General features: G+C 32.0%; 4 protein-coding genes across 7 annotated transcripts; all 4 read left to right on the forward strand.

The window, feature by feature from the left end:
* The first annotated feature begins 1,981 nt into the window (after positions 1-1,981).
* On the forward strand, positions 1,982-2,838 carry LOC105774137 (uncharacterized). Its single transcript, XM_012596511.2, has one exon. It carries the CDS (start codon positions 2,078-2,080, stop codon positions 2,741-2,743), a length of 666 nt encoding a protein of 221 aa, XP_012451965.1. The 5' UTR covers positions 1,982-2,077; the 3' UTR covers positions 2,744-2,838.
* Positions 2,839-7,630: 4,792 nt separating this feature from the next.
* Positions 7,631-10,653, forward strand: LOC105774839 (proline--tRNA ligase, cytoplasmic). 3 transcript variants are annotated; one of them, XM_052632272.1, is made up of 7 exons: positions 7,631-7,809; positions 8,643-8,684; positions 8,783-8,868; positions 8,967-9,059; positions 9,216-9,332; positions 9,466-9,536; positions 10,462-10,653. In XM_052632272.1, the coding sequence occupies exons 2-6, from the start codon at positions 8,651-8,653 to the stop codon at positions 9,490-9,492; spliced, it is 357 nt and encodes a 118-aa protein (XP_052488232.1). In that variant the 5' UTR covers positions 7,631-7,809; positions 8,643-8,650; the 3' UTR covers positions 9,493-9,536; positions 10,462-10,653. The 3 variants fall into 3 exon arrangements, with proteins under 3 accessions (XP_052488232.1, XP_052488233.1, XP_012452863.1); XM_052632273.1 differs by having other exon boundaries at positions 9,466-9,533; positions 10,458-10,653; XM_012597409.2 differs by lacking the exon at positions 10,462-10,653 and adding an exon at positions 10,004-10,206 and having other exon boundaries at positions 7,633-7,809.
* A 1,976-nt stretch (positions 10,654-12,629) lies between these two features.
* LOC105772410 (uncharacterized) lies at positions 12,630-14,842 on the forward strand. 2 transcript variants are annotated; one of them, XM_052632750.1, is made up of 3 exons: positions 12,630-12,945; positions 13,035-14,089; positions 14,547-14,842. In XM_052632750.1, the coding sequence occupies exons 1-2, from the start codon at positions 12,696-12,698 to the stop codon at positions 14,054-14,056; spliced, it is 1,272 nt and encodes a 423-aa protein (XP_052488710.1). In that variant the 5' UTR covers positions 12,630-12,695; the 3' UTR covers positions 14,057-14,089; positions 14,547-14,842. The 2 variants fall into 2 exon arrangements, with proteins under 2 accessions (XP_052488710.1, XP_012449136.1); XM_012593682.2 differs by lacking the exon at positions 14,547-14,842 and having other exon boundaries at positions 13,035-14,438.
* A 7,259-nt stretch (positions 14,843-22,101) lies between these two features.
* LOC105772407 (G-type lectin S-receptor-like serine/threonine-protein kinase B120) lies at positions 22,102-26,959 on the forward strand. The gene is made up of 7 exons (XM_012593680.2): positions 22,102-23,643; positions 23,774-23,884; positions 23,972-24,195; positions 24,443-24,653; positions 24,727-24,958; positions 26,157-26,304; positions 26,384-26,959. The coding sequence occupies exons 1-7, from the start codon at positions 22,362-22,364 to the stop codon at positions 26,690-26,692; spliced, it is 2,517 nt and encodes an 838-aa protein (XP_012449134.1). The 5' UTR covers positions 22,102-22,361; the 3' UTR covers positions 26,693-26,959.
* The last annotated feature ends 232 nt before the right edge of the window (positions 26,960-27,191 follow it).

The following is a 27,191-nucleotide window of genomic DNA, read 5'->3' on the forward strand; positions in this document are numbered from 1 at the left end:
ACTTTACTTCTAAGAATTTTCTGAAAGCTACAGTTACATCAACATTTGAACCAATTAATATTGCAACACTTGACCTAATCTAGGAGCAGTTAAAAAAAAAAACAATGCAACTTATATATGATTGTTGAAGATTTAATTAGTTATTATTTTTGGTTCGGGTTTTATCTTATAATTCTTTGAAAATTATTTTTTAAGAAGTTATTACGTATGGTTGTACTCGAATTCAAATAACAGTATGAATTCAAGTACAATTACGTGTGTCTATCTCTTCAAGTATTTAATAAAGAGTTTGTATTTTATGAAATTATCGCCTTTTTAAGTACTTGAACTCTCGATAGGACTGAAAGATAAAACTCTCACCAAAGAACAATATGTATCACGTTTAAAAGTCTAACTCCAAACTCGATTTTTAGAAAAGACAGGGATGGACGGTGAATTAATTTTAATTTTTAATCTATTGTAATCGAATGGTATACCAAAAAAAGAATGTCTAGGAAGAAAGAACCATGAGATTGGGAATGATGAAAAAGGTCCAAACTCTTTCAACTATGTTTCATGTCTTAATACAGTGATTAAAATCCAAAGAAATGGATACAAACATTGTAAGCAAGATTTAACCATCTTTTAAGAAGATTGATGTTGCTACATCTTTTGTCTTTTTTTTTTATTACAAGACAACAACTCCACTTTTTTGTGTTTGGATTTGGTAACTCCCACAATTGTCCATCTTGGAATTTGTACTTTCCCAACACATTTTCTCTTTTATGTTTCCATGGCTTGCATTATTGTATTTATCATTATTTTAGTATGTTAATTAGGTTAATATTGTATTTGTCTTAATTAGGTTTTTCTTATATGAGATATTATAATGTTGTTGGTATCGAATTAGATTAATGGGTTTGATCGATTATAACGAAAACTAGTAACTATATTAATTTGGGTAGTTATATTGAGTTATTTTAAGCGAGTTGTTTGGAATCACTATTTATCGTGAATCGAAATCACTTAAATTGATTTATTATATATTATAATCCAAAACTATATTTGTCGCCTAATATCTAGCCTGAACTTTTTAATTCAAAGAAAAAATAAAAATAATTAAACATGACTAAAATCTAAAGAAAATCTAACCCAAAAAAATTAAAAGATAAAAAAAAAAAACATTAAGCACTAAATTCTAGTAGTGCGAACTACTACAGAGTTTATCTCAAAGTTTAAGTTCATGGTTGTTTGAATTTGATTGAAATGGTCGGTCGAGTTGAGAATCAATTTAGGTATCAACCTGGAGGGTGGCATCAAACTGATTGACCCATGAATAGGTATAGACCGATTAAACCCATAGTGAAACTGATTTTTTTTTATTTTTAATAAAATTTTTTAATCGAACCAATTGATTCGACAAATCGGTGGCTTGACCTATTTTATCACTAATTAGTTCTGGACATCTTGGTCAATCTATGATAAGTTATTTATTGAAATTGTTAGTCATAGATGAATCTATTTCAACTAGGATTTTAAGAATGATAATGTTAATGTTTTAATTAATTTTGAAATGTCCATATCTTTCATTTTGAACAATCGGATTGAGAACCAATGTTCCGATCATTTCGATCAGTGCAATTAGAAAAATACGGTGTATAATTAATGTAAGTATTAACACTTGATAATGATTGAATTCACACCCCTTAAATTGCAACAATGTACCCACAAAATCAAGAGACAAAACTCTGTATCGATTCACAGGTAACATCAACTCGTTGAAGTCCATCAATTCTGAATGAATGATATTTCGAAAACTTCAACTCAATTTAGAGACAAAAATGACTCAACGAAGTCCATCAACTCTGAAAAAACAACACTTCGATAACTTATCCGAAAAGAATAGGGCCTCAACAATAATCTATAAATATTAAGCCACAATAAAAGAAATTAAAAAAAAATGGTGATAACCTTCACAGGTATCTGTATATAAATCCCTAATGACACACTCCCCATTAAAGAAACTGAATCACTTTTCCATTCATATTTCTACAAATTTTCTCTTCTTTTTGCCAATTTCCACTTAAATTTTCCCTCAATGGAAGAAAACGAGAATCGAAATACCGGAAATGTGAATCAAAGGGAATATTTGAAATCCATTGAATTCACAACAATGATTTGTTCTTCAAAAACAATTTCAAACCTTTCATTAATTTCCTCCGGTGATCCATTCTTTTCCTCAATTATCACTCTTTACATTTTAATCCTTCTTTATTTCCCTCAAAGCTTTTTTTCCCTTAAATTCCTTTCGATTTTCACTGCATCTCTGTTATTCTCCCTCTTTCGAAAACCCATCGATGAAGTTAAAAAAACGGAGTTTCAACAACGGGTCGGATCTAAAACCGACCCGGAATTTGTAATTCGGAGTTTCGAAGATTTGTTCGTTGAATCGGACGTCGGAGCTCCGTTGGAAGTGATATTTGAAGGGGAAGAAGAAGAAGAAGGGGAGGATTGTAATGAGGATTATTATTACCCGGATCCGACCCGTGTTATCGAGAGGTATCCTTCGTTGTCGTTGTGTTACCCGGAATCGGATTCGGATAGTTCTTCGTCGGAGATGGATTTTCCGGTGATTGGAGAATGGGTTTCGTCGGAAATGATGTGTTGTGGATGGGAAGAGGAAGAAGATAAAGAAGGGATGATTGAGATTGATTTGGATTTTCATGAGGAAGAAGATAATTTGATTGAGATTGATATTTCTTAAAAAAGGGTTTAATTTTCAGCTAATATTGCATTGATTTAATTAATTAAAAAAAAGTTGAAGTGAAGTATATTTATCAATTATATTTTGTTTAATTTGATCATGTTTACTTTTATAAGATGAAAAATAATTACGTTTAGTATTATTTAAGTTGAATAAGTTTTAGCATTATTGTCAATACAAGATGATATCATCTTATTTATGGGTTGAGGATATGTTATGGGTAGTTTTAAGTATTGTGTCAAAAAAGCAAATATGATCGGAATTTATAATGAGATTGTTTAAAAAAATATCTTAAATGGGTGGTTCTAGACGTTATGTCAAAAAGAGCAGATATGATCAAAACTTATAATTAGATTGTTCAAAAAATAATCTTAAATGGGTGGTTCTTCTAGGCATTGTGTCAAAAGAACATATATGATCAGAACTTATAATAAGATTGTTCAAAAAAAATCTTAAATGGATGGTTCTAGTCATTGTGTCAAAAAGAGCAGATATGATCAAAACCTATAATGAGATTGTTCAAAAAAAAAACTCTTGAATTTGTTCTAGGCATTGTGTCAAAAAATATATATATGATCAGAATCTATAATAAGATTGTTGAAAAAAAAAATCTTAAATGAGTGGTTCTAGCCATTGTGTTAAAAAGAGCAGATATAATCAAAACCTATAATGAGATTGTTCAAAAAAAAAATCTTAAATGGGTGATTCTAGACGTTGTGTAAAAAAGAACAGATATGATCAGAATCTATGATGAGATTGTTCAAAAAAAATCTTAAATGAGTGGTATGAGTCAATAAGATGCTGACTCAATTATATTATTTGAAAAATTTTAGTTTTTATTTTTAGAAAAACTCAATAAAAATTTATATATGGTTGAATTTGAATTGTGCTACTTACAGTAAAATAACATTAATTTTATAACTACACCATAACTTTATTTAAATATATTATTTGCATTTTAACCGAATTATGTTTGGTTTATTACTTTCATCAATTGTATATCTATACTATTATATAAACCTCAAACTGAGTTGGTGTCATGAGTCAACACGACACCAACTCAATGAAATTACGAAAATATTTTTTCGTATTTAAAATAAGTTATATTATTTAAGGATATCTTAATTTTTTTATCTTTTATTTTAATATTGTACATATTTAATGTATTATTAATTAATTTCAAATAATCAAAGAGGTCAAATTTTGAACCATGTGTGATGACCTGATGGTTAAGGTGTTTACTGCCTTAGGTTTGAGTCGTGCTAGTCGCGTTGCTGTTAGGGCTTTACCCTCTTTTTATATCATATATGCTCTTTTTGATACCCTCCCCAACTCTTAAATAGAAGAATAATATATTTTAACGTACTTGAACTCACGTTCCCCGCACTTGCAATAATGACGTTATCAATCGAACTAAGACTCAGTCGGCTAATATAATTAATTTCGATGTTGATTATTCAAAATGCATAACAATTATAATTGAATTTATAATTATACATTGTAACTTAAAAAAAGATAACCTCATCCATGATCAATAAATACTTGCTGAGGAAAAAGAAATTAACAATCTATCTTTTAAAATCCCCAGAAACTGTATTTTATAGCTTTAAAACATTCTTTTTAGAGCCTCCATGATCGAAAACTCTTTCAATTAAGTCCCCAGCAACTCAAGTACATAACAGTTCTAAGAGACTCTTCTGCTTGCTTTAGCTTCTCATGGTTGGTCGTCTTTGAAAGTACTCCATGATTCAGTGTTCTGCAAATATGGCTAGCTTGCTTTGATGATGATGATGATGATGATGGAGAAGAAGGGTTTTTCAAAGAGCTTAGATTAGACTTCAACTTTGATGCTTGGTCTTCCATTACTAAGAATTTTAATTTTTTTTCTTGAAGTTTTTGTATATATATATATATATATACACACAGTTGAATTGGAACTTGTTTTTAAGCAATATGTTGACTTGAAAGAAAAGCAAAAGAAGAAACACAAGAAGATTCCTAGATATGTGGAGAAAAACGGGACAGTTTTGAAAGTTTCTTTCCCGTTGATTTTATTCCCACGTAAAGTTTATTGAAGGGATAATATCACATTTGGTACCTATACTTTAATAAAATGTTCAATGTTGTACCTGAACTATCATTATGATATTATTATGGTACTTAGTGTGAACACCGTTAGTTAATTGCTAAACCGGCTAATATATATTTTACACGTAGAATTTTGTTTTCTAAACCATTAAGTTTACATAGATAATTTAGCATTATTTTAAAAACTCAATAAAACAAAAAATAAAAATAAAAAACAAGTAACTAAACATATGGTTAATCTGAAAAAAGTAAATACTAACTTTACATGAAATAATTATAATAATATGTTATTTAAAAATTAAAAATATTATTTCAAATGGAAAATTTGACGTGTCAAAATTTCAGCCGCTAGTTTAGCAATTCACTAACGGTATTAACATCAGGTATCATAATAAAACACATATTGATAGTTCAGAAACCACACAGGACATTTTCAAAGTACAAATATCACATTGGACATTTTATGAAAGTATAGATACCAAATGTTACATTATCCCTTTATTAAATAAGGGTAAACTACACCCAAGCTCGCTAAATCATTATTAAGTTTGCATTTTGATCACTCAACTACAAAAAGTTACAAAATGGTCATTGAACTATTTGAAAGTTTTTATTTAAGTCACCGGGTTGTTAAGTCTTTTTTCCAAAGTTCAGCTAGTGAGCTTCAAGTGATGATTCAATGATTGGTATATTGGATTAGTACCAATCGGCAAGTAGAAAACATACCTTATATCAAAGTTGATTTTATGGTTAGTGTTTGAGATCAAAGAAGAAAGTTGTTTGAATTCTGGTTCGTAAATTCGTGATATTTAAAGTTGTTTCATGAAAAAAAACTGTAGAAGAGAAAGGGAATGAGAACTTCTGATTGGTGTAGATAGTAAGAACAAAGAAAGGCATATACAACAATGATTCTAACAATCCTGTGACTTAAATTAAATTGAGATTTGGGTTTCAATTTGTGTTTGTCTAAATGAAGTTATTAGTATTTATTTATAAGGTATAATGTCAAATTTGACCCTCAATATTTATATCTTTTGTCAATTTAGCCCTTATTCCTTTTTGAGCTAAATTTGACCATTAAGCTTTCAAAAAGGGTCGAATCGTTTTTTAACGAAAATACTGATGAAAACATAAATTTTTAACTATGTTGGTTTGACAACTCGCATGGTAGTCCACAAGTATTTTATGCTGATATGACACTATTTTTATTATATGTCATGTCATAAAAAATTTAAAAATTATAAAGATATTCAAAAAAAGTTATAAGAATCCATAAAAAAATCAGCATGAAGTACACATGGATTACCATGTGGGTTGCCATGTTTCAAAATTTAACGTTTTAGTTAGCATTTCTATTAAAAACAACAACAATACAACATTTTTTTTTCGAAAGATTGATGGTCAAATTTGACTCTTCTTAAAATGTCGAGGGTCAAAATTTGAAAGAAAAAAAGAATAAAGACCAAATTGATAAAAAAAATAAACGTGGAAGGCTAAAAAAAAATCAACCAATTGACTTTGACATCATTTAGATTCAAACCATAAGAAAACTTATGGACAAAACGTGTAAAGAAAAACAGACTAAAATGGTTTAATTTTCACAGTAAATTACTTTGAAATTTCATCTCATTGTGTAAGAAATAGCAAATTGGTGAATATATTTGTTAGGTCCCTTTGTTATAAGAAAGGATTAAGATTAGTCCCTTATTATTATATGGATAAATTTAATACCTATATTATTAAAAGGAATCAAATAAATCCAAATTTTAACAGAGTTAACATATACTACTATTAACAAAGGTTGCTGACATGGCATTCATGTGACAATTCACATGTATGCCATGTCAACAAAGTATCTGCTAATTTTTCCATCCATTTTTGGGTGATTTGACAAATAACATAAGTTTATTTTAACAGAAAAATTAAATACAAGGCTAAAATAATTTTTATTTTTCGTAAAATTTGAAGGTTAAATAAATAATTATGTCTATTGAAAACATTGTTTACATGCTTTTTTATTATAAAAGTTTTTTTCTCGCTTAATCATTTTAGCTAAAATAATTTAGGGTAATAGATTAATTAATAGCATTATAAAATAGAAAACCGAATTATCCAAAATTAAAGTATAATTACTAAATATTTAATTTAAGCATTATATAAATATATATATATATATATATATATATATATATTCACAGGCAAACGTAAAGGGGGCAAATAATGACCCTTTAAATTTACGATTTATCTTTAATCTCTTAAAGCAAATTTCTAGTTTCGCCCTTGTCCGTACCTCTTCTATCTGCTTGATACAGAAGCTACCCTTTATTTATTTTTATCTTGTAAGGATAGTATAATAGTTGATTCTGTATTAAATTAGGTTGACATCATTAATACTTGACAACTAGCATTGTCTCCTTTTAAAATAACGTATGAAAAATATCAAAATTTGAAGTTATGATTTCAACTTGGATATGGAATTTTATTGAGAACAATAACAATTATATAAAAAAATCAAAGTTGATTGTGTCTTAATTCGATTGACATTGTTACCGATGTAGAAGGATGTGTGTTTGAGTGCGCTAAAGCGCATTATTATCTCATTTAAAGGTTGAGAAACGATATGGGTAGTTCTAGACATTCTATCAAAAGAAAATATATAATAAAAACAATTAATGTTTAAAAAAATAAAAAATCGATATTAATCCATAACCGAACCAACCAACTTAATAATAATAATTTAAAATATTTATATAAATATATCAAATCCCAACCCAATAATTTACAACTAACTAACACTAACACAGCCCAATAAGAAATAACATAATCAAAATAAACAAATCTAAAAAGAAAACGAAGAAGAAAGAAAACCCTAAACAAACACCTCACACTGCTTAGTCTCCCTCATCGTTCCATTAGTCTTCTCCAAACGGCGGCATCTTCATCTTACAATTCGGCCTCCCTCTTTCAGATTCTTTAAGGTATTTCTATACCTTAATTTTTTGTGGGCTTTGAAATTTTTTTTTTGGTGGTTATTGGCAGTGGGCAATTGTTGGCATTAGAATGTTGGTGTAGTTGGAACAATTGTAAAAATTTCATTAAAATGCTTTTGTTGGCAGTAGGCAATTTCATTTGCCGCTATTGCTTGTATTTTGTAGCATAATGGCGCTTTGTAGGGAAATTGCCAAATTGGTGCTAATCTTGGCAATTGGTAGGCAATTGTATTTGTTGGCTTTAGAATGCTTTTGTAGTTGGAACATTTTCATTTGTATTTTGGAATTCAATTTCGCAGTATGCTAAATGTTTATGTTGAATTTAAATTTGGTAGTAGGAAAAATTTAATGTGGTTGAAGTAGAATTTGGCAGTAGCTTATTTTTATTGGCTATGAAAATATACATTGTCTCTCTGTCTCAAAAAAAAAAAATGTCGGTTAACCAACCGGACCGACTGAAGTTAAGTCGGTTATGGCACTTCAAGTCGGTCGGGTCGGTTAATTTAACTGATTGCTCACCCTTACTGAATGCTGCATACTCTTTCTTTAAAATGTCAAAGCATATTGGTTTTTGGATACTCCAGGGAAAAAAAAAATCACTTCCAAATCTCTGATCTGAAAGTCAGTCAATGCAGTAAAAGTAATTGATAATTGCTTAAGAATAGGAACTTTCACACGGTTAAGACTTTAGCAATATGTGTAAATACTAGGATAGTGGATTTTATTTTGCCTTAATAGGGATATTAGCTTTGGAACTGAGTGAGGTACACTGTTTTTAATTATTCTAATTTTATGTTTTATTTGTATTTTTTTATTTGAAGTTGAACATATGGCTGGAGGGGAGAAGAAAAAGTCTGGCGGTGGTACGTTTTTTTTGGGGCTTGTTTTGGATAGATTTTATTGTAAATGCATGCATGAAGGTGTGATGGTTTCTATGTTTGCGAATGCTTTGTTGTTGTAGGAGGGAAAAAGAAGGAAGTGAAGAAGGAGACTGGTTTGGGTCTTTCCTTCACCAAGGATGAGAATTTTGGGGAATGGTACTCTGAGGTATGTTTTGTAGCAATTATGCAATGATTTAGTGCTTGTTATACTAAATTGGGATCTTAATATCTTATTATTGTATACTCATTTTGGCTTTTTTTTAGGTTGTTGTCAATGGTGAAATGATTGAGTACTATGACATCTCTGGATGTTATATTCTTAGGCCATGGGCAATGTCAATCTGGGAGAACATGCAAGTGAGTCATATGATCTTTCTATATTGCATTTTATATAGTAAATAAGTTGAAGTTTTAATTGATTATAAGGAAAAAATTAGTTATGGATGCTAATCTTTGATCTTTGTTTCCTTTCCTCCCTTTCGTGATTAACCTATCCGTCGTGTGAAATTGTAGACGTTCTTTGATGCGGAAATCAAGAAAATGAAAGTCAAGAACTGCTATTTCCCTCTTTTTGTATCTCCAGGTGTTTTGCAAAAGGAGAAGGATCACATAGAGGGTTTTGCTCCCGAGGTGAGAACTAAGTTTTATTTTTGGCATGATGACATTGTGATTGTGGAATATGCCTCGGCTTGAAGTTTCTACTTTTCTTTAAATTTTTTTTTGAAGTCATTTGAAACTAATTTTAGGATCCTGATCTAATCAGGTTGCTTGGGTTGACAAAATCTGGTGAGTGATTTGGAGGTGCCAATTGCCATCCGCCCAACTAGTGAGACAGTTATGTATCCCTACTATTCTAAGGGGAGGACTTGTCCCCTGCCTCCAACTTTTTTTAGAAAAACTTACAATAAGCATTTTAAAATTTTAATTAGGTCCTCTCAAAATTTTTAAAAATTCTAATTACGCCTTCCAAAGGTTTTAAAATTTTAATTATATCCTTCAAAATTTATTAATCCTCTTAATTCTATTTTTTTAAAAAAAAATAATTAATTAAACACCCAAAATTTTTATAAATCCTTATTAAGCCTATTAGATCCCTCTGAAATTTTTGAAAATTTTAAGTAGGCTTCCCAAAAATTTAATGGGCTCGTTCTAAATTTAATTGTAATCATTTTAATAAAAGCCGAATTTTAAAATTTAAAAAGTACATAGTACATAGATTAATAACAGAACCGGACTTTTATTATATATTAAGGTATTTACATATAATTTTTCAACTTTTTTTTTTCTTCATAATATGATAGGTCAACCTGCATTGAAGGCAAAGGTCATTGTCTTTGAAAAGCCACCGGCCAAGCTAGCTATAAAACATGTTGATGTCCTTTCCACCGTCCCCCAACTTGTCAATAACATAATAATAACAACATGTCATTGCTTATATTGTTACTTATTGTCTAATAATTTCAAAGAATGCATAATACATGTTTAAGTTGCGGATTGAGTTTTAGTTCGATTGGTATTGTAACACTCCTAACCCGTATCCGTCGCTGGAACCGGGTTACGAAGCATTACCTAATTTTACTTACCATGCATTTTAATTAAAATATAACAATTAATAATAAATAGATTTGAATTATAGTAATACAAACCGTGATTTTCGTGTCTATGCCTCGTCCACTTATAATAAAATTTTCTAACTTTTTCATCGAATTTAGTGATCTTAAATCACTGTTTGACACTACTGAAAATTCGGCTGTTACAGGTATTGATATTGTTGTCAGTGCAGGATGATGTAGGTTCGAGTGCATTGAAGTGCATTATCTTTCTATTTAAGTTCGAGGGACTATGGGTAGTTTTATGTTTTGTATCAAAAAGAGTAGATGGTAAGAACCTATAATGAGATTAATGTTAAAAAAAATGCATAATACATGCTTAAGTTGTCGATTGAGTCTTAGTTCATTGGTATTGATATTGTTGCCAATGAAAAAGGACGTGGGTTTGAGTGTGCTGAAGTGCATTATCCTCCTATTTAAGGGTTGAGGAAATGCTATGGGTAGGGGTGAGTAAAATCCAATTCGATTCGAAAAACTCGTCGTTTTGATAAATGTTTACTCATTAAGTTAAAAGGCAAAATTATTATATTGTTTATGTAGTTAAAATAATCTTATACTTTGTCTACTAGTTAAATAATCGATCCATGTAAACGCAACATTGAGTATAAATAATAGGATTCGTTAACTCGACTTGACTCAAAATTTTTTGACTCGATTTGATTCGATTTGAAAAAAAATCAAATTGAGTTCGGTTGCTAAAATAGGATTCATCAACTCAACTAACTTGAAATTTTTTGACTCGATTCAACTCGACTCGATCGAATACTCACCCCTGGCTATGGGTAGTTTTAGGTTTTGTATTGAAAAGAGCAAATGATAAGAACCTATAATGAGATTAATGTTAAAAAAATACATAATACATGCTTATAATAATTAAATTTAGACTATTTGTATTGATTAATGACTAATGGTGTAGTTAACGTTTTAAATCTTAGAAAAACTATTAAAATATGTCGTTAGTTATTATACTTAATAGAAGATTGAAATTTAGTTCCGTACTTAAATTGTCAAAATTAAGTCTAATTATTGATAACGTCAATATTTTCCATCAAATTTCATTTTCAACGCAGTTGTGTAATTATACAAATTTTAGAAGCAAATCATTATAAATTCAATAAGAAAACTTTGATAGGAGGCAATTTTTAACGAAAAATATTAACAATGAGAATATTAAGCTAAAATTATTTACGTTGTCAAAATCTTGAGGCCTAGGCAAAATTAGGGTCTAATCGAGTCAAGTCGAATTTTGAATAGTGACAAGATCGAACTCGACTCAATATCTGAGGCTTGATCGAACATCAAATTTTAAGCCTAAACTTGAGTTGAGACTAAATTAAACTACTCAAGAGCTCAATTAAGCTCATTTATCAATTTTTATGCTCAAGTTTGGCTAATGTCGTTCATACTAAAGGTTTTTCTATATAATAAAGGTAAACATGTAATTTCATAATATAAGATAAAATAAAAAGTTTGATTAAGCTCATGAGCCATTCAAGTTGAGTATTACGATGCTCGAATTCAGCTTGATCAATGGTTGAAGCTTAGCTTGATAATTAGCAAACCAAATCTTAATTTTTTCGAGTCGAACTTGAATTACTTATGAGCACCAGTATATTATTTACCACCAAGGCAAAACCGAGAGGAATTAGGATTCAATGCTAAAAGTATCAAGGAGGCCATTGTACTAAAAGTCGGATTGCATTTTGTCTCATCTTTTAAAAAAGAGGAAAATTAGTCATTGTATGTTAAATTAAAGAGCAAGTTTGCCATTCTGTAAAAAATCTCATCCATTTTTACTATTAAAAACTGGTTCTTATGTGTCAGTATGTGGTACACGTGGTACGTTATATTTAACTGTTTGGTTATTTTATCAATCACACTAATTTTTAACAGTAAAAAATAAATGAAATTTTTAATAAAAATAACTAATTTATTATTTAATTTAATGTATAAAATTTTATTTATTTATTTATTTTTGAATAAAAAGAGCGAAATGCAATTTGGTTCGGGAGTTGGTTTCCATTGTCTTATTTTGTGAGGAATATTTTTCATCATCAACGTTTTGTTTACAAAAGCAATTGGTTCTCCCTTGCATGATTTGTTTCCGCGGCCCCCACCACCGCCGACTTAACGATTGGCTTTTGTTGCATTCCATGATTTAGTGCCCTATTCATCAAGGCAAACACTCAACCATCACCATCCGTTTATCCACGTCATGTGGGAACATCCCAAACCAAAAGTGGAATAAAGGGTCCAGATTCGTCTGTCATTTTCTGATCTCACAGCCAGTTCTCCTTATTTATTCAGCATTTCAGTCTCCCACCAAAAAAAGAAACTGTTTTCTAAATTATAACAGGTAACTACCACTACCAACTCAATAAACATGTCGTCATCGCACCACCTCTATGAGCTAGATTCCGCCACGGATTCCGTCGCATCCTCTCCGCGCTCCGAACACCATGCTTCTCAAGACGGTCATATACGTGTACGGTTCATGTGTAGTTTCGGTGGTAAGATCTTACCTCGTCCGCATGACAATCAGCTCCGTTACGTCGGCGGTGATACTCGTATCGTCGCCTTTCATCGCTTCACCTCTTTCTCATCGTTCATCACTAAACTCTCTAAACTCTCAGGCAAATCCACTAAACTCTGATTTTTGAATTTTGAAATTTGAATATTTTTGAATTTACATTTATTTTGATTTTTTTGAATTTTGTTTTAGGAATTGGCAACGTGAGTGTTAAGTATCAGTTTCCGAATGAGGATCTTGATGCTTTGATTTCAGTGACTACCGATGAAGATCTCGAGAATATGATGGAAGAATATGATCGGCTAGCGCAGAATCAAAACCCTCGACAACTGGCTCGGCTTCGGCTTTTTCTTTTCTCTAACGGCGATGATGAGTCACGAGCCAGTAGTATCAGCTCACTTCTGGACGGCTCGGTTAATCGTGAAAACTGGTTCTTAGACGCACTTAACGGCGGCGCGGCCGCCGATGCTTCGAGGCTTGAACGTCTACGATCCGAGGCTTCATCGATTGTATCCGAAGTGCCCGATTATTTATTCGGGTTGGAGAACTCCGATGAGATCCAACCTCGTGACCCGAAATTAAGGACACGCCAGCTTTTGCATGATAATAATTCGGTTTCGGATCCCGGTTCTCCTGCCCCGGTTGTTTCTTCTTCTCCTTTTTGTTCCGCGTCATCAGCTACTGTTGTACCTTCAGTGACTAAACCGGATAACCCTGAACCGGTTTTGAAGTCAAAGCAAAGTCAAACGGATAGTTTCGTGGAGCAACCCGTTTCGCAACCGACCACATATTCGGGTACTCCGATGTGGCATCATTATGTTCCGGATTCTCATTATTCTGCTCCTGCCGTACAACAAATACCCGTTTATTATGTTCCGGGTCATGTACAACCCGGAAATCATCAGGGTCAACCTCAACCCGTTCAAATCCGTACACAGTATGTCCAGCAGTATCCGAATTCATCGGGTCAAGTACCCGTAGGATATCATCAACAAGTTCATGGTGCGGGTCAAACATACGGGCAAGCACCACCCGTGGATCCTTATGACCCGACATGGAGTGTGGCTCATGATGAGAAACAACCTGTATATTATGGTGTTAGAAATTCGGGTCCTATGCAAGTTTACCCAGGAATGGTGGTTCCGGGTGGGAAGGAACTGGGTCGAAGCAGGTCGGACATGGCTCAGGGTCGGATCTCTCGGTCGGGACAGTAATTATTTGATTATATTTGTGGCAATAATGGCATGGTAATTTTGTTTAAATTTTACCAATGTTGAATGAATTGGATGTAAATTTAAAATGCTGCGTCGAGTGATAAGGAACTTGATTTTCTTTAAGTAAAGTCACGAGTTGGATGTAAATTTAAAATGCTGCGTCGAGTGATAAGGAACTTGATTTTCTTTAAGTAAAGTCACGAGTTTGAGTCTTGTGGATAGAGAACACAATGTTGAAAGATCTTCCCCTCGTGATAGAGATCCAATTTGAACTTAGTTGAAATCAAATGTAATTACCAAACATTGATTTCTCATACAAAATAAAAAAAATGGATTTTTAAAAGTTGTAAATAATAAATATAGTTTTTGTGTTTATAAATTATTTAAAGTTGTATATAATTTTGTTTAGCGCTTTGTAACATTTTGAAATTAAGTTATCAAAACGTAAATTTACTAATAATTTAATTACATTGGTGTAATAAAATATCAGGTGGAGTTCAACGAGGCAATTATGATATCTCAACTTCAACATCGGAATTTAGTAAGGCTCCTTGGAATTTGCAATGACGGGGAAGAAAAGATGCTCGTTTATGAGTTCATGTCAAATCTACAAAGAGCCTTGATATTTTTCTCTTGGTTAGAGCATCTTCACATCTTTTTTTCTCTTGTCATTTTTAAAGAAAAAAAAATTCCGATTCTTATACTTTAATTTGGCATAATTTAATATTTTATTTTATATTCAATTACATTTAAATAAACAATTTGTAATTATTTATAAATTCTTCACATTTTTTTGTTTTTATTTAAGGATAATGTATTATGTTATTGTTCAATAATTATGCATGAGACACATACACTAACAATGCATCAAATATTATTCTAATCTAATGTTTCTTTACCAGTTTCTAAGATCTTTTCATTAAATTTTAATCTAAAATAAATCATTTGACGTTCTAATGATGATTAATCTAAAATAAATCATCTAACATTCGAATGATGAAATATAATGATTATATCATACCCGAATAGATCATGAAAGGACAATTTTCAGAGAATCCGATGTTTTCAGCTTTGAGATCTTGACTCTAAAGATTGCTAGTGAAAGAAAACTCAAGTTTTCAAGACGATAAGCACTTTATGAACTTTTTAGAGTACGTAAGTCCAATTCTTTTATTATTCCTTTGCACTAAAAGTTGGATTGTATTTTATTTTTTTACTTAAAAAATGAGCAAGTTAATCTTTGTATGTTAGATTAAAAAGCGAATTGATATTTCTGTTAAAAATTTCATTAATTTTTATTGTTAAAAATTGATCCTTGTACATCGGCATAAGGTACACGTGACACGCCATGTATAACTGTCTGGCTACTTTGTTAGCTACACTAGTTTTTAACTGTAGAAATGGATAGTAATTTTAATTAAAAGGACTAATTTGTTCTTTGATTTAAAATATAAGGTCTAATTTATTCATTTTTTGAATAAATGCGATAAAATACAATCCAACTTTTAGTACAAAAACTTATGTTATATTTTTTACCCACTTTAAGCATCAACAAGGACATTAAAATGGGTATCAACTTAATAGGCCCAAGCCCAACAAGGCCCAAGCCCAATAAGGCCCAAATATATTTACTTAATGTTTTTTTTTTCTTTTATATAATAATCATGTCCCTCATTAATCTAATGCTTATAGCTTAAAAGCTCTAATCCATGTTAATGAAGTCTTGTTACAATTGACAAAAGTTGAGGTTTTAGATTTTGAAACTATTTGCAATGTGTAGGTTTCTCTTATGTCTTGTGTGGGTTTTGTCCTTATGTCTTGTGTGGGTTTTGTCCATTCTTTTCATATTAGTTTGTTTTTGTGTGGTTATTCGTCCGCTGTGTATTGTATCGATTGGATTTTACATTGTAGTTGGTTGAACGTATATTTGTAATTAGGTTAAATCTATTATTACTCCTTGTACTATACAAAACTTGTGGATTTACTCCCTGTACAACTATACTCATTTTTAGTCTCTATACCTTTCAGAATATAAAATTTTAATCCTCACTAAACGATAATTGTTACATTCATTAAGTTAAGTTATGCAATTTCCAAGATCTGATGCAGAAAACATATTATCATATGTGTAATGCCATGTTAACTTGTTATTTTCACATATTACTCACTAATAAGATAATTGATTAATGACTGTTGTAATACCCAAATTTTGCCCGGCCCGAGCCCAAGTATTAAAAACAAAATATAAAAAATATATATGTATAAAATAAATAAAATGTTCAGTTTTTTATTACAATAGCAGGTCCAAAATCAACCCAATACAGTGGCCCAAATGCTTAAATGCTAACCCACTAAGGCCGATTAAAATTTAAACCCAATTTGCCTAGACCCTAGCCCAATCACGAAGCGGCCCAACACCACAATGCACAGCAGCAATCCCTAGCAGCTTCCAGCGCGAGCCGCCGCAACAGTAGCCTCTGCCCTTGCACGTGCGCCACCGCCACGTACCACGCCTTCACGTATTGCACCGCGCCACGTCATCGTACGACCATTCCTGCAACAAACAAAAGACGAACAACGCAACACCAAAAAAAAAGGACAGATAGTAGTTGTAAAAAATTGAGATTTTGATTATTTCTTTTGATTTTTCGGCAATATAAGGCCAGATATCAGATATTGTAAAGGGGGATTTTTCTTTTCTCTTTTGCTTCTCATTTGTACACACACGGACAAATATTGAATACAAATTTTTTTTTTGAAAAAAACAGAAGATTTGAGAGGTATATTCATTTTTTTTTCTTTTCGTTTTTCCTTCATTGTTTTCTTTCTCTTTTGCTTCTTTACGAATACACTAAACAAAGAAAAAGAGAGGTTTAAGGATGAGAGTTTACCTTCATAGTGCGATGGTCGGATCCCTGTTTCTCTCGTCGCAATCGGAGCAGAAGGGGATCTGAAAGGTTGAGCTGCGACAGGAGATGAAAAACCAAGCGGCGCTCTCCCTTTCGTCCGCCATTTTGAATGAAAACCTTTAGATTTAGGTTTTTTTTTTTGTTTTTAAATGTTTTCAAAAACGGCATCGTTTGGTGCCTTGACCCGGTGATCCGACTTGATTCGGGGAGGATCCGCGCCTTTTGAAATTAAGGGGAAATTTTCATATTCGTCCCTCCGCATTGGCTTTCATTTCGATTCGGTTTCCTTTTAAATTTTTTAAAATTGTTACCGCATTTTTATTTTGATTTCAATTTAATCCACAGTTGTGCAGCGTCGTTTCCATTGTTAGGATTGAATGCCCAAATCCATGCGTTTAATTGCTACTTTAGTCCCTTGGGTTTGAATCGATTGCAACTTTAAACCTTCAAATATCTTCATTTTAATTTAAATCTTTTTTTTTGTTATGTTTACTATTATTTTTAGTATTCTGTTTAATTTTATAAATTTTTTAGTATTTACTAGTATTCTTATGTTTTTATATTAGTTATATCTTTTATTTATCTTTCTTCATATTTATTATTATTATATTACATGATTTCAAAACTTTTGTAGATGATAATACTCAACTTTGTTTATTTCTACAAGTATTATTTATTTAAATTAATAAATATATGTTATTTTCTTTAATTATAATATTTTTTAAAAATTATTTGGATGCTATTATACCATTTGATATTTATTTTAACTATAATTTTGATTTATTTCAAATTCTTATATATGTATATATTATTTCTTTTAAATTTATTTGAATTATAATTTCCTTTCTTTCATATTTCTTAAGTTATTTTTAAAACTTGTACAATTTCATCTGTGTTAATTTGTTTGGTGCTTTGATTGATTTTATATTCATTAGCCTTTGAATGTTAATATACTATGTGATATATGATTCGTATTCTTATGTATGTTGTATTGTTTATTTGTATTTTATTGATTCCTTGTTGCTCATTAGCTTACATTTAGCTTACGAATTTTTCTTTCGCAATATATTGTCATCCCATTGCGTTTTATTCGTCAAAAGATTATATTCTACTTAAGTATCAAAATCATTTTATTCAAAAACTTTCAAGATAACGCAAAGTTCGGTATTTGGAATCTTCGAAAGAATCGAGCCCTAACGTATTGGCTTCCAATTTTCCTCGTCGAATCTAAAATATCCCTTTTAATTAAAACGTAAATAAAAAGCTCATTCTCGGGAATTCGACACGTTGTATCCTAACGCATTGGATATGACATGATGTTCTCTCGAGACAAGGGTTTTTCTAATAAATGAAAATAAAGGCAATATTCGATATTTGGGAATGTTGTGAAATCGAGCCCTAACTTACTGGGTTTTCATTTTCTCATTTGACCAAAATAATCAGATATCCTTCTCAAAATGCATAAGTTTTAAAAGTCAAGAGGTAAACTTAATTTTGAGGATTTAAAATGTTGTACTCTAACTTACTGAGTGTAACAATTTATCTCTTTGAAATAAGCGAGTCTTATCACCCAATTCATTTTATTTAAATTTCCTTTTTGAAGGATCGTATTTAAAAATCTTTTCAAATTTTTGACACTAAGATATTAAACAATCGATTCGGTACCAAATTTGGGCGTTACGAGGGTGCTAACCCTTCCTCGTGCGTAACCGACTCCCGAACTTGTTTTCTCAAATTTCGCAGACCAAAATCATTTTCAAAGTGAGTCGATCACACTTTAATAAATGATCGGCGGCGACTCCATTTTCAAAATCGATTCCCATTTTTCAAACTTCAAAAAAAAAAAAGGTTTCGACAACTGTCATTTATATCAAGACTTAAGTTTCAAAATAGATTTAACTGTTATAGTTTGTGTCAAAACTAAAATTGATCAATATGAGCAGTACAAGGACTAAAATTGATCAACTAAAATATATGAACTAAATACACAACTTTCATAAAGTACAATGGCTAATAACGAGATTTAACCTTTGTATTTAATTTGTACTTATCATGTATTTTTTTTTTTTGTAAAAAAAAACTCTAACCCTTTATCTAAAAAGACTAACACTCACTACTCATATCTTAAAAATCATCTGTCACTTTTCAATTTGGTCCATATTTCGCAATCGACATGAGCAAAAGCAATAACCACAAAAACTTACTCAAATCCAAATGGAATAAAGCCTAACCCATGAAATATGAATAGATCTAAAAACAAGAGTCTAATTGCAAATTCTTTTTTTTTTTATACCAAATTGTTGAAAATTTGTAGAAATCAAAGACCCAAACAATAAGAACTTTGCATTCCAATACCTAAAAAGTTTGATTTAACCATTTTAGGTGATGGGAAAATTGTGGAATGAAGACAAAAATAATTTGGCCTTTCTAGTTTTTAGCAATGTGTGGTCCAAAGACTTTTCAAAGGGAAAATTTATGAGATGCGCACATGTGGGGGACTATTAGGTGAGGAAAATTTTACCAAAACCTTGTCGGTAGTGAGTGAATTTGATGCTAAGTATAGTGAGAATATTGCTATGGGTCACTCTCACACCGACCAAAAAGAATTATATCATTTACATTATAGTTATAAATGGTATAAGTGTTAATGAGCCGAGTCAGAGTCAGATTAGGTTTAGGTCATATCAGGACTAAAAGGCTTGTAGTAGCACAATATTATTCAGTGGTATCGTGCATTTATTGAATAGAAAATGTAAAGTATGAGTCTCATGCCTCCAACATTTTATTTGAGTAGGAAAAAACTCTGATATGCAAAAGAATTTGTACTTTCATGGGTATTGAGGTACTTGTACTAACATTTCATACTTTAGAGCTTGAGATTGATCTCGAATCGTATCAAATGGACCTTAACATCCATAAATATCGAGGTCACGTTGTAATATATATATATATATATATATATATATATATCAAGCAAGTACAAGTTGTCAAGTTTGAGTACTACAATATATATATTAACCATTTTAAAATTGTGTAAACTCATAATAGTGATAAAACACCATTTAGTCCCTGAACTTGATAATTTTTTCCAACTTAATCTCCAAACAGTTTTTATCAACATTACTTTTGAAACTTGACAACTTTTCTCAGTTTTAGTCCATTTGATGACGTGACACTATGATATCGTGCCGTACCAAATTAGGAAACCATGGGTGTCAAGTCCAAGCCCATTTTCGAGCCGGCCCGAATATACCAAAAAAAGTCAATTTTACTATTTAAAAATTAATAAAATAATAAAATATTTTTTATTTGATATTATATATAATTTAAATTTAAATTTTTAAATATTTTTATTATTTACATTAAATTCAGGCCAATCTGGCCCGACCCAAAGTGTAAAAATCCTTGTCCAGGCCCGACCCAACTCGAGTCTAGCGAGCGAGCTACCCGACCCTTGGACAAGTCTACTACTTACATCCTAAAATAATTAGTCTAGTAAACTTGAATAGAATGGGTTGAGCTATACATTTTCCAACTAATATCGGTCAGAACAAAAACTACTAAGAAAACCTACCTAGGTTTAACCCTACCTGAAACTTAACCCATAAACAAGTTTAAAATCAATTTCAAAGATCTAATTATAAATTATTTTTTGTACCAAATTGTCAAAAGTTTGTAAAAGTTAAGATCCAACTATAAAACTCTACTCATAAGGCATTGGCTTGTTAGTTGAGGCGGAGGCTTTGGGTTCTTTAGTTTCAGGATTTGAGTCTCACTATGCGCAATTTTTATATGTAGGTCTTCGTCCCACCATGTGTGTATGTCGTGTGTGGGTTTAATTTAATTCTTTTCAATTCTTCATTCAACATACTTTATATTGATTTGATTTCACATTATAATTGGTGAAACATATATTTGTACCGTATTTGTATTTTGCACCTAATAATTGATTAACCATTTTAGGCAGGAAAAATGTGGAATGGACCAAACATATTGGATAGAAGCAACAATCAATGATCCAAGTTTTCAGAGGGAATTAATGAGATGCATACATGTGGGGTATTCAAAGGGAAATAATGAGATGTATACATGTCGGAGTATTATGTGGGTAAAACTTTGCAAATGATAGACCTATCATACCATTTCCATGATAGTTATTAATGGCAAGCCCCCTTGATTTTTCTCTAAAAGTTATATTTATTTAGGGGCTTTTCCTTTGTTAGAACTGGTTTAATTATGGTTTTAGTCCTTCTAATATGTAAAAAATTTAGGATTTAGTCATTTCACATTAATTTAGCATAATTTGATCCATTTATTTTTAATGGTATTAGTAGCTTCAAATTGATAAGATTGTTAGTTGTTGCCATGGATTATTTTTAAACAACTTTAAGCATTCAACTAATTTGTAAATTTATTATTGGTTGAACGTGATTGATTGTTTTTGCGTGACCTTGACCATGCGACTAAATAACAATAAAAAAAATCATGTCATCACTTTAATGACAACGATCAAATTATGTCGAATTTAAGTAGATGGATTAAATTTCAAATTTTTGCATAGTAAAGAAATTAATATCATAATTTTACTAAAATTAATTAATTAATTAATTAATTTCAACCAATTTGATTTTTCATTTTATTTATTTTGGTTTTACTAAATTTTATAAATTTTTTTATCCCAAAGTACGATTTAAATGATTTCGATATTCATAAGTGTTGAAATCTTAAATGTGAATAATATTATACAACATTTATAATATAATATATTAAGTATGATTATATTTACCTTCTTGTAAAAGGAAAAGTACATACCAACAAGTGGTCGGGTGCAATGGTAAGGCACATTGCATTCTTAAGAGGAGAATGTATATACGAACCTTGTAGACAATATTGTTAGGAGGGGCAGCCAAGGACTCTAAACATGAACCATAAAACAAAATCGAATCTTACTCCGACTCATGAGTTAATGGATAAGATACTCATACTTTTAGAACTCAATTAAAAAAAATTGAAATTTAGGGAACAATTTAAAATCTAGATCATGGTTTGAGGACATATGATGAAATTAACCCTTACATGATAAAACACATGAATCATGCTTAGATATGTACCAAGTTTGGTGGTGGAAGAAGCCGTGGAGAGCTAGGTTCCTTGAACAACAAATATCACTTTGTCGATATCTATTTCCATGGTCAAAAACTTCAAATCCACTAACAATTCCCATTGTAAAAAAGTGATTTTGATGGTTCACAAAGTGGAAAGAGGGAATAATTTTCCAGACACACCCTTTGAATAATTTTACAAACTATTCTGTATTCATGTACGCATATAGTTAACATCTCTTTTTGTTCTAAGGAAGTAATAACAATCTCTGCAATTTCTCAAAAGAATATGATATGGAAACCAAGAACAAAACCCCGTTTTTTGTTTCTTCATTAATCTTTCTTTTATGTTGTTTAGCTCGGTTTTGCTATGGAACTGATATAATCCGACAAGGTAAAACGATGAAAGATGGTGACAAGTTGGTGTCTAGTGATGGGGTTTTCGAATTGGGATTTTTCAGCCCTGAAAATTCAAGGTTTAGATATGTTGGGATATGGTATAAGGTTGATATGGAAGCTGTTGTTTGGGTTGCAAATAGAGATAAACCAATGGTTAACACAAATGGTGTTTTGAGGATTGGGATTGATGGTAACTTGGTTGTTCTTGATGGGGATAGAAATTTTGTTTGGTCGTCTGGTGTTCCAGGTATTTTATCAAACACCTCATCTGCAAGATTACAAAAAAATGGGAATTTGGAGTTGTTGAATAATGATACCAGTGAGGTGATTTGGGAGAGCTTTCATCATCCAACTGATACATTTTTGCCTGGTATGAAATTACCTGTGAGTATATCAATGGGGGAGGTTCGTTTTTTCACGTCATGGAGATCAGCCATTGATCCTTCATGTGGAAACTACAGTGCTGGAATAATTCCTAATGGAGGTCCACAGATTGTAATATGGGATCAAAGTGGAAGAAGAAGATGGAGAAGTGGTCAATGGAACGCAGTGATTTTCACAGGTGTTTCTAACATGAGTAACACTGCTAGTTTCTTGTATGGATTCAAGCTTTCAGAGCCTGATGAAAACGGGACACGGTATTTTACGTATAACCCGTCGAACTCTTCGGCTTTGTCACGGTTCCGTATCGGCTATGACGGGACGGAACGACATTTGAGGTGGGATGGGAAGAAATGGACTGTGTTGCTATCACAACCTGGTACCAAATGTGATCTTTATAACCATTGTGGGAATTATGCAACATGTGATAACTTTGTTTCTTCAAGTACTTGTAATTGTTTAGAAGGGTTTAGGCCAAAGTTTGAAGATCAATGGAGTAAAGGGAATTGGTCCGGCGGGTGCGAACGGAGGACTGAACTGGAATGCCAAAGGGGTAAACCGGATGGGTTTAAACGAATGAAGTGTATGAAGTTACCCGATTTTTCGAACATATTGGTACCTGTAAAGAGCAGAGATGATTGTAGACAAAGTTGCTTAGGAAATTGTTCATGTACTGCATATGCATATGTTTATGGCATTGGATGTATGATATGGGTTGGAGATTTAGTTGATGTTCAACATATTGATCAAAGTGGAACCATACAGTTCTTTTACCGCCTCAATCATTCCGATTTAGGTACTTTTTGATCCCTGAAACTTGCTTTTTTTCTTGTTCATGACATGATTGTTTGATATATTAGTGAAATCCCATCATTTATGTACATATGACTTGTTTAACACCTTTGAATTTCACTTTACAAACGTAGATGACAAGAAGAAGATATCTAATGGTGTGATAGTTATAATTTCTATGGTGGGAGCGTGTTTCTTGGTGGCATTTCTATGGCTATTATGGAGATACAAGAAGAAACTTAAAGGTACGGAACTCCACTCGTTAACTTTGAATTCATGTTCAACACTCGTATTCGTTACTTGCATCCGAGTTTGAGTATGTTTGTTTGCAGTTTCATCAATGGTGTGTTGCAAGGACAAGGATGCGGTCGTTTTCAATGAGTTTAGCACGGAATTTTCAGCAGATTTTTCAGGACCATCTGATATTCTTATAGATGGGAATCAAGTTAATCGACCAGAGTTACCAATTTTCAATTTCAGCACTGTGGCAGCTGCAACCAATAATTTTTGTGAAGAAAATAAACTTGGGCAGGGAGGTTTTGGTGCTGTATACAAGGTAAGTGTCACAAATCTGTAATAATGGCAATGCAAAACAACCCGGGTTTCAGTATGTCTCGCCCGTATTGTCCTATACATTGGGATTTTGGTCATGAAAGTATTGTCTTCTTTGAGTACCCCACCGACCTATCTAGCCTTTGTTGTGCTGTGAAAAGGTTGGTTTATAGGGAAACATGGGGAAGACGTACTGAAACCCGGGTCGATTCTGAACGTGATAACAGTTACCGTTTGTTTTAATCGAACAGGGAGAGCTTCCTGGAGGACAAGAAATAGCTGTAAAGAGGCTTTCAAGACAGTCAGGGCAAGGGTTAGAGGAGTTCAAAAATGAGATTATACTACTTGCCAAATTGCAACATAGGAACCTTGTTAGATTATTGGGCTGCTGTATTCAAGGGGAAGAAAAGATGTTGATTTATGAATATATGCCCAATAAAAGCTTGGATAACTTCCTTTTCGGTATGTTTCTGGTGTTGCTCTAGTTTTTCATTTTTCTTGTAGTACCGTGTATGATCATAAAACTTTGTGGCAGCCAAGCAAGCAGTGTTGGACTGGAGAACCCGAGTCGGCATCATCGAAGGCATTGCAAGAGGACTTCTTTACCTTCATCGAGATTCGAGGCTTAGAATAATTCATAGAGACTTAAAGGCTAGCAACATCTTGTTAGATGCTGAAATGAACCCAAAGATTTCAGACTTTGGCATGGCTAGAATATTTGGGGGTAACCAAATTGAAGCTAATACGGTTCGAGTAGTTGGCACATAGTAAGCACTAACATGTTCATAGATATGTGTTACATATATGTACTTTGCCACCCGACAACCTTGTTATAGTACCACAACCACTTAGCTCCGCCACCTATATATGTCTCTTTTGTTATGTTACATTACTGACCTAACGAGAGACCACGGAAGAGAACAACAAACTTATTAGGAGATGACGTGTGGCCAAATCACACATGCTCATTGACTCCCTTTTCCGAATTTCATCCTTACCATCCTCTTCCCTAAAATTCTCCTTCCACTACACATACAATACAATTTTTCATGATAAATGCATCATGAAAATTCTTGTATTACGAATTAGATCACATTTTGTCTAGAGGTGTTCATGGGGCGGGCCGTCCGTCCGCCCGAAATATGGGAGGATTTGGGTAAAAATATAGGCCCGAAATATGGGCTTGAGCAAAAAAATGAGGCCCGATTAAAAAACGGGCCGGGCCTCGGGCACCACTTTTTGGCCGGGCCCTACTTGACCGAATATAATAAATATTTTTATTTTTTATTTTAAAATACTTTTAAAATACTTTTTAAAATTTTTAAATTTTTAAAATACTTTTTAATTTTTTTAATTTTAAAATATATTTTTAATTTTTTTAATTTTTAAAATAATTTTTGGTATTTATTTAAAAACGGACTGGTGGGCCGAGCTTATGAATTTTTCGGGCGGCACTGGGCAAAATTCTAAGCCCATATTTCAGTGGTAGGGCCGGGCCGAATTTTTTTCAGGCCGGCCTACCATGAGCACCTCTAATTTTGTCTCATTTACTCAAAAAATGAGTAAATTAGTTTATGTATGTTAAACCCAAGAGCAAATTAGTCTTTTAGGTTAAAATTTTCATCCATTTCTTAAAAACTATCATGGTTGATGGGATGACTAGATAGTTACACTTGGTGTGCCATGTGTACCTCATATTAATGTACAATGATAAGTTTTAATCGTAGAAATGGATGAAACCTTTAACAAAATGACCATGTATTAATTTGCTCTTTTTTTAAGTAGATGGGACAAAATGCAATCTAACTTTTAGTACAAAGACTTCCATGGTACTTTTACCAGTTTTTGCCTAAATAGGGTGAATCGACCTCAGCTTCCTTCACACCACCTTTTGCATCAACATAAAAAACTCAAGTTTCAAGCAATTTCACTGATAGGTATAATATTTTTTTTCTCAAATTGCAGTGGATATATGTCACCTGAATATGCAATGGAAGGCTTGTTTTCAATAAAATCAGATGTTTATAGCATTGGGGTATTATTGTTAGAAATCGTTAGTGGACGAAGAAATACAAGCTTTCGCTCATCCGAATACACAAGTCTTATAGCATACGTAAGTAGCGAAAACAAGAAGAAAGTTAATTTTGTTTAGTTTTATGGAATTTGATTAAACTATTTTGTTTTTTTTCAAGGCATGGCAACTTTGGGAGGACGATAAAGCAATGTACATCGTTGATCCTTTGATCCAGGAATCGTGCTGTCCAAAGGAAGCATTGAAATGCATACATATAGGGATGTTGTGTGTGCAAGACTCGGCAATGTATAGGCCGACGATGGCAACCGTAGTGTTGATGCTTGAGAGCGAAGCTCCTACACTTCCCAAGGCAAGACAACCCACTTATCGTTCATTTAGAAGATCCATTGATGAGCAACCTATTCCTAATGGTCAAGAAATTGTATCTTCAAATGATGTCACGATTACAACGATAGCCGGAAGGTAAATCTGCTTGCTTTCCACCTTTTACGAGTATGAAGATACGAGCTTCCCATTATTAACATTATAGTAGAATTGTATATGTAGTCAAGCTTGTATAGACCTTCTAGATACTTTAACTCAATCAAAACTCATCTTTTGGGTCATTATTTATCGTGGTCCAAAATTTTTCCAGAGAAACATTAGGATGACCCAAAGTTCAAATATTCGATAAAAATATTTATTTATCGAATTTAAATTAGGAAAAAAAAATTCAATTAAGGTGGTTTGTGTCTATTATTATCAATGTTCATGGCCCTCCCCCCTCCAACGTTTGGACAAGTGTGTGCTCTGCCTTTCCCCACACTTTCCATGCCAAAATGTCCTTTTCATAAAAGAAATACAAATCTCAATTCTCAAATTTATATATTTTAAATATGATATTTGTTACACCTCGTCGAATCAGTTCAGGTAGTAAATCTCGGGAGTAGTACGAGTGAACCCTTTTGTGGGAAATCGCTTTATTA

Source organism: Gossypium raimondii, chromosome 6, assembly GCF_025698545.1.
Source record: "Gossypium raimondii isolate GPD5lz chromosome 6, ASM2569854v1, whole genome shotgun sequence".
Classification (NCBI taxonomy): Eukaryota; Viridiplantae; Streptophyta; class Magnoliopsida; order Malvales; family Malvaceae; genus Gossypium; species Gossypium raimondii.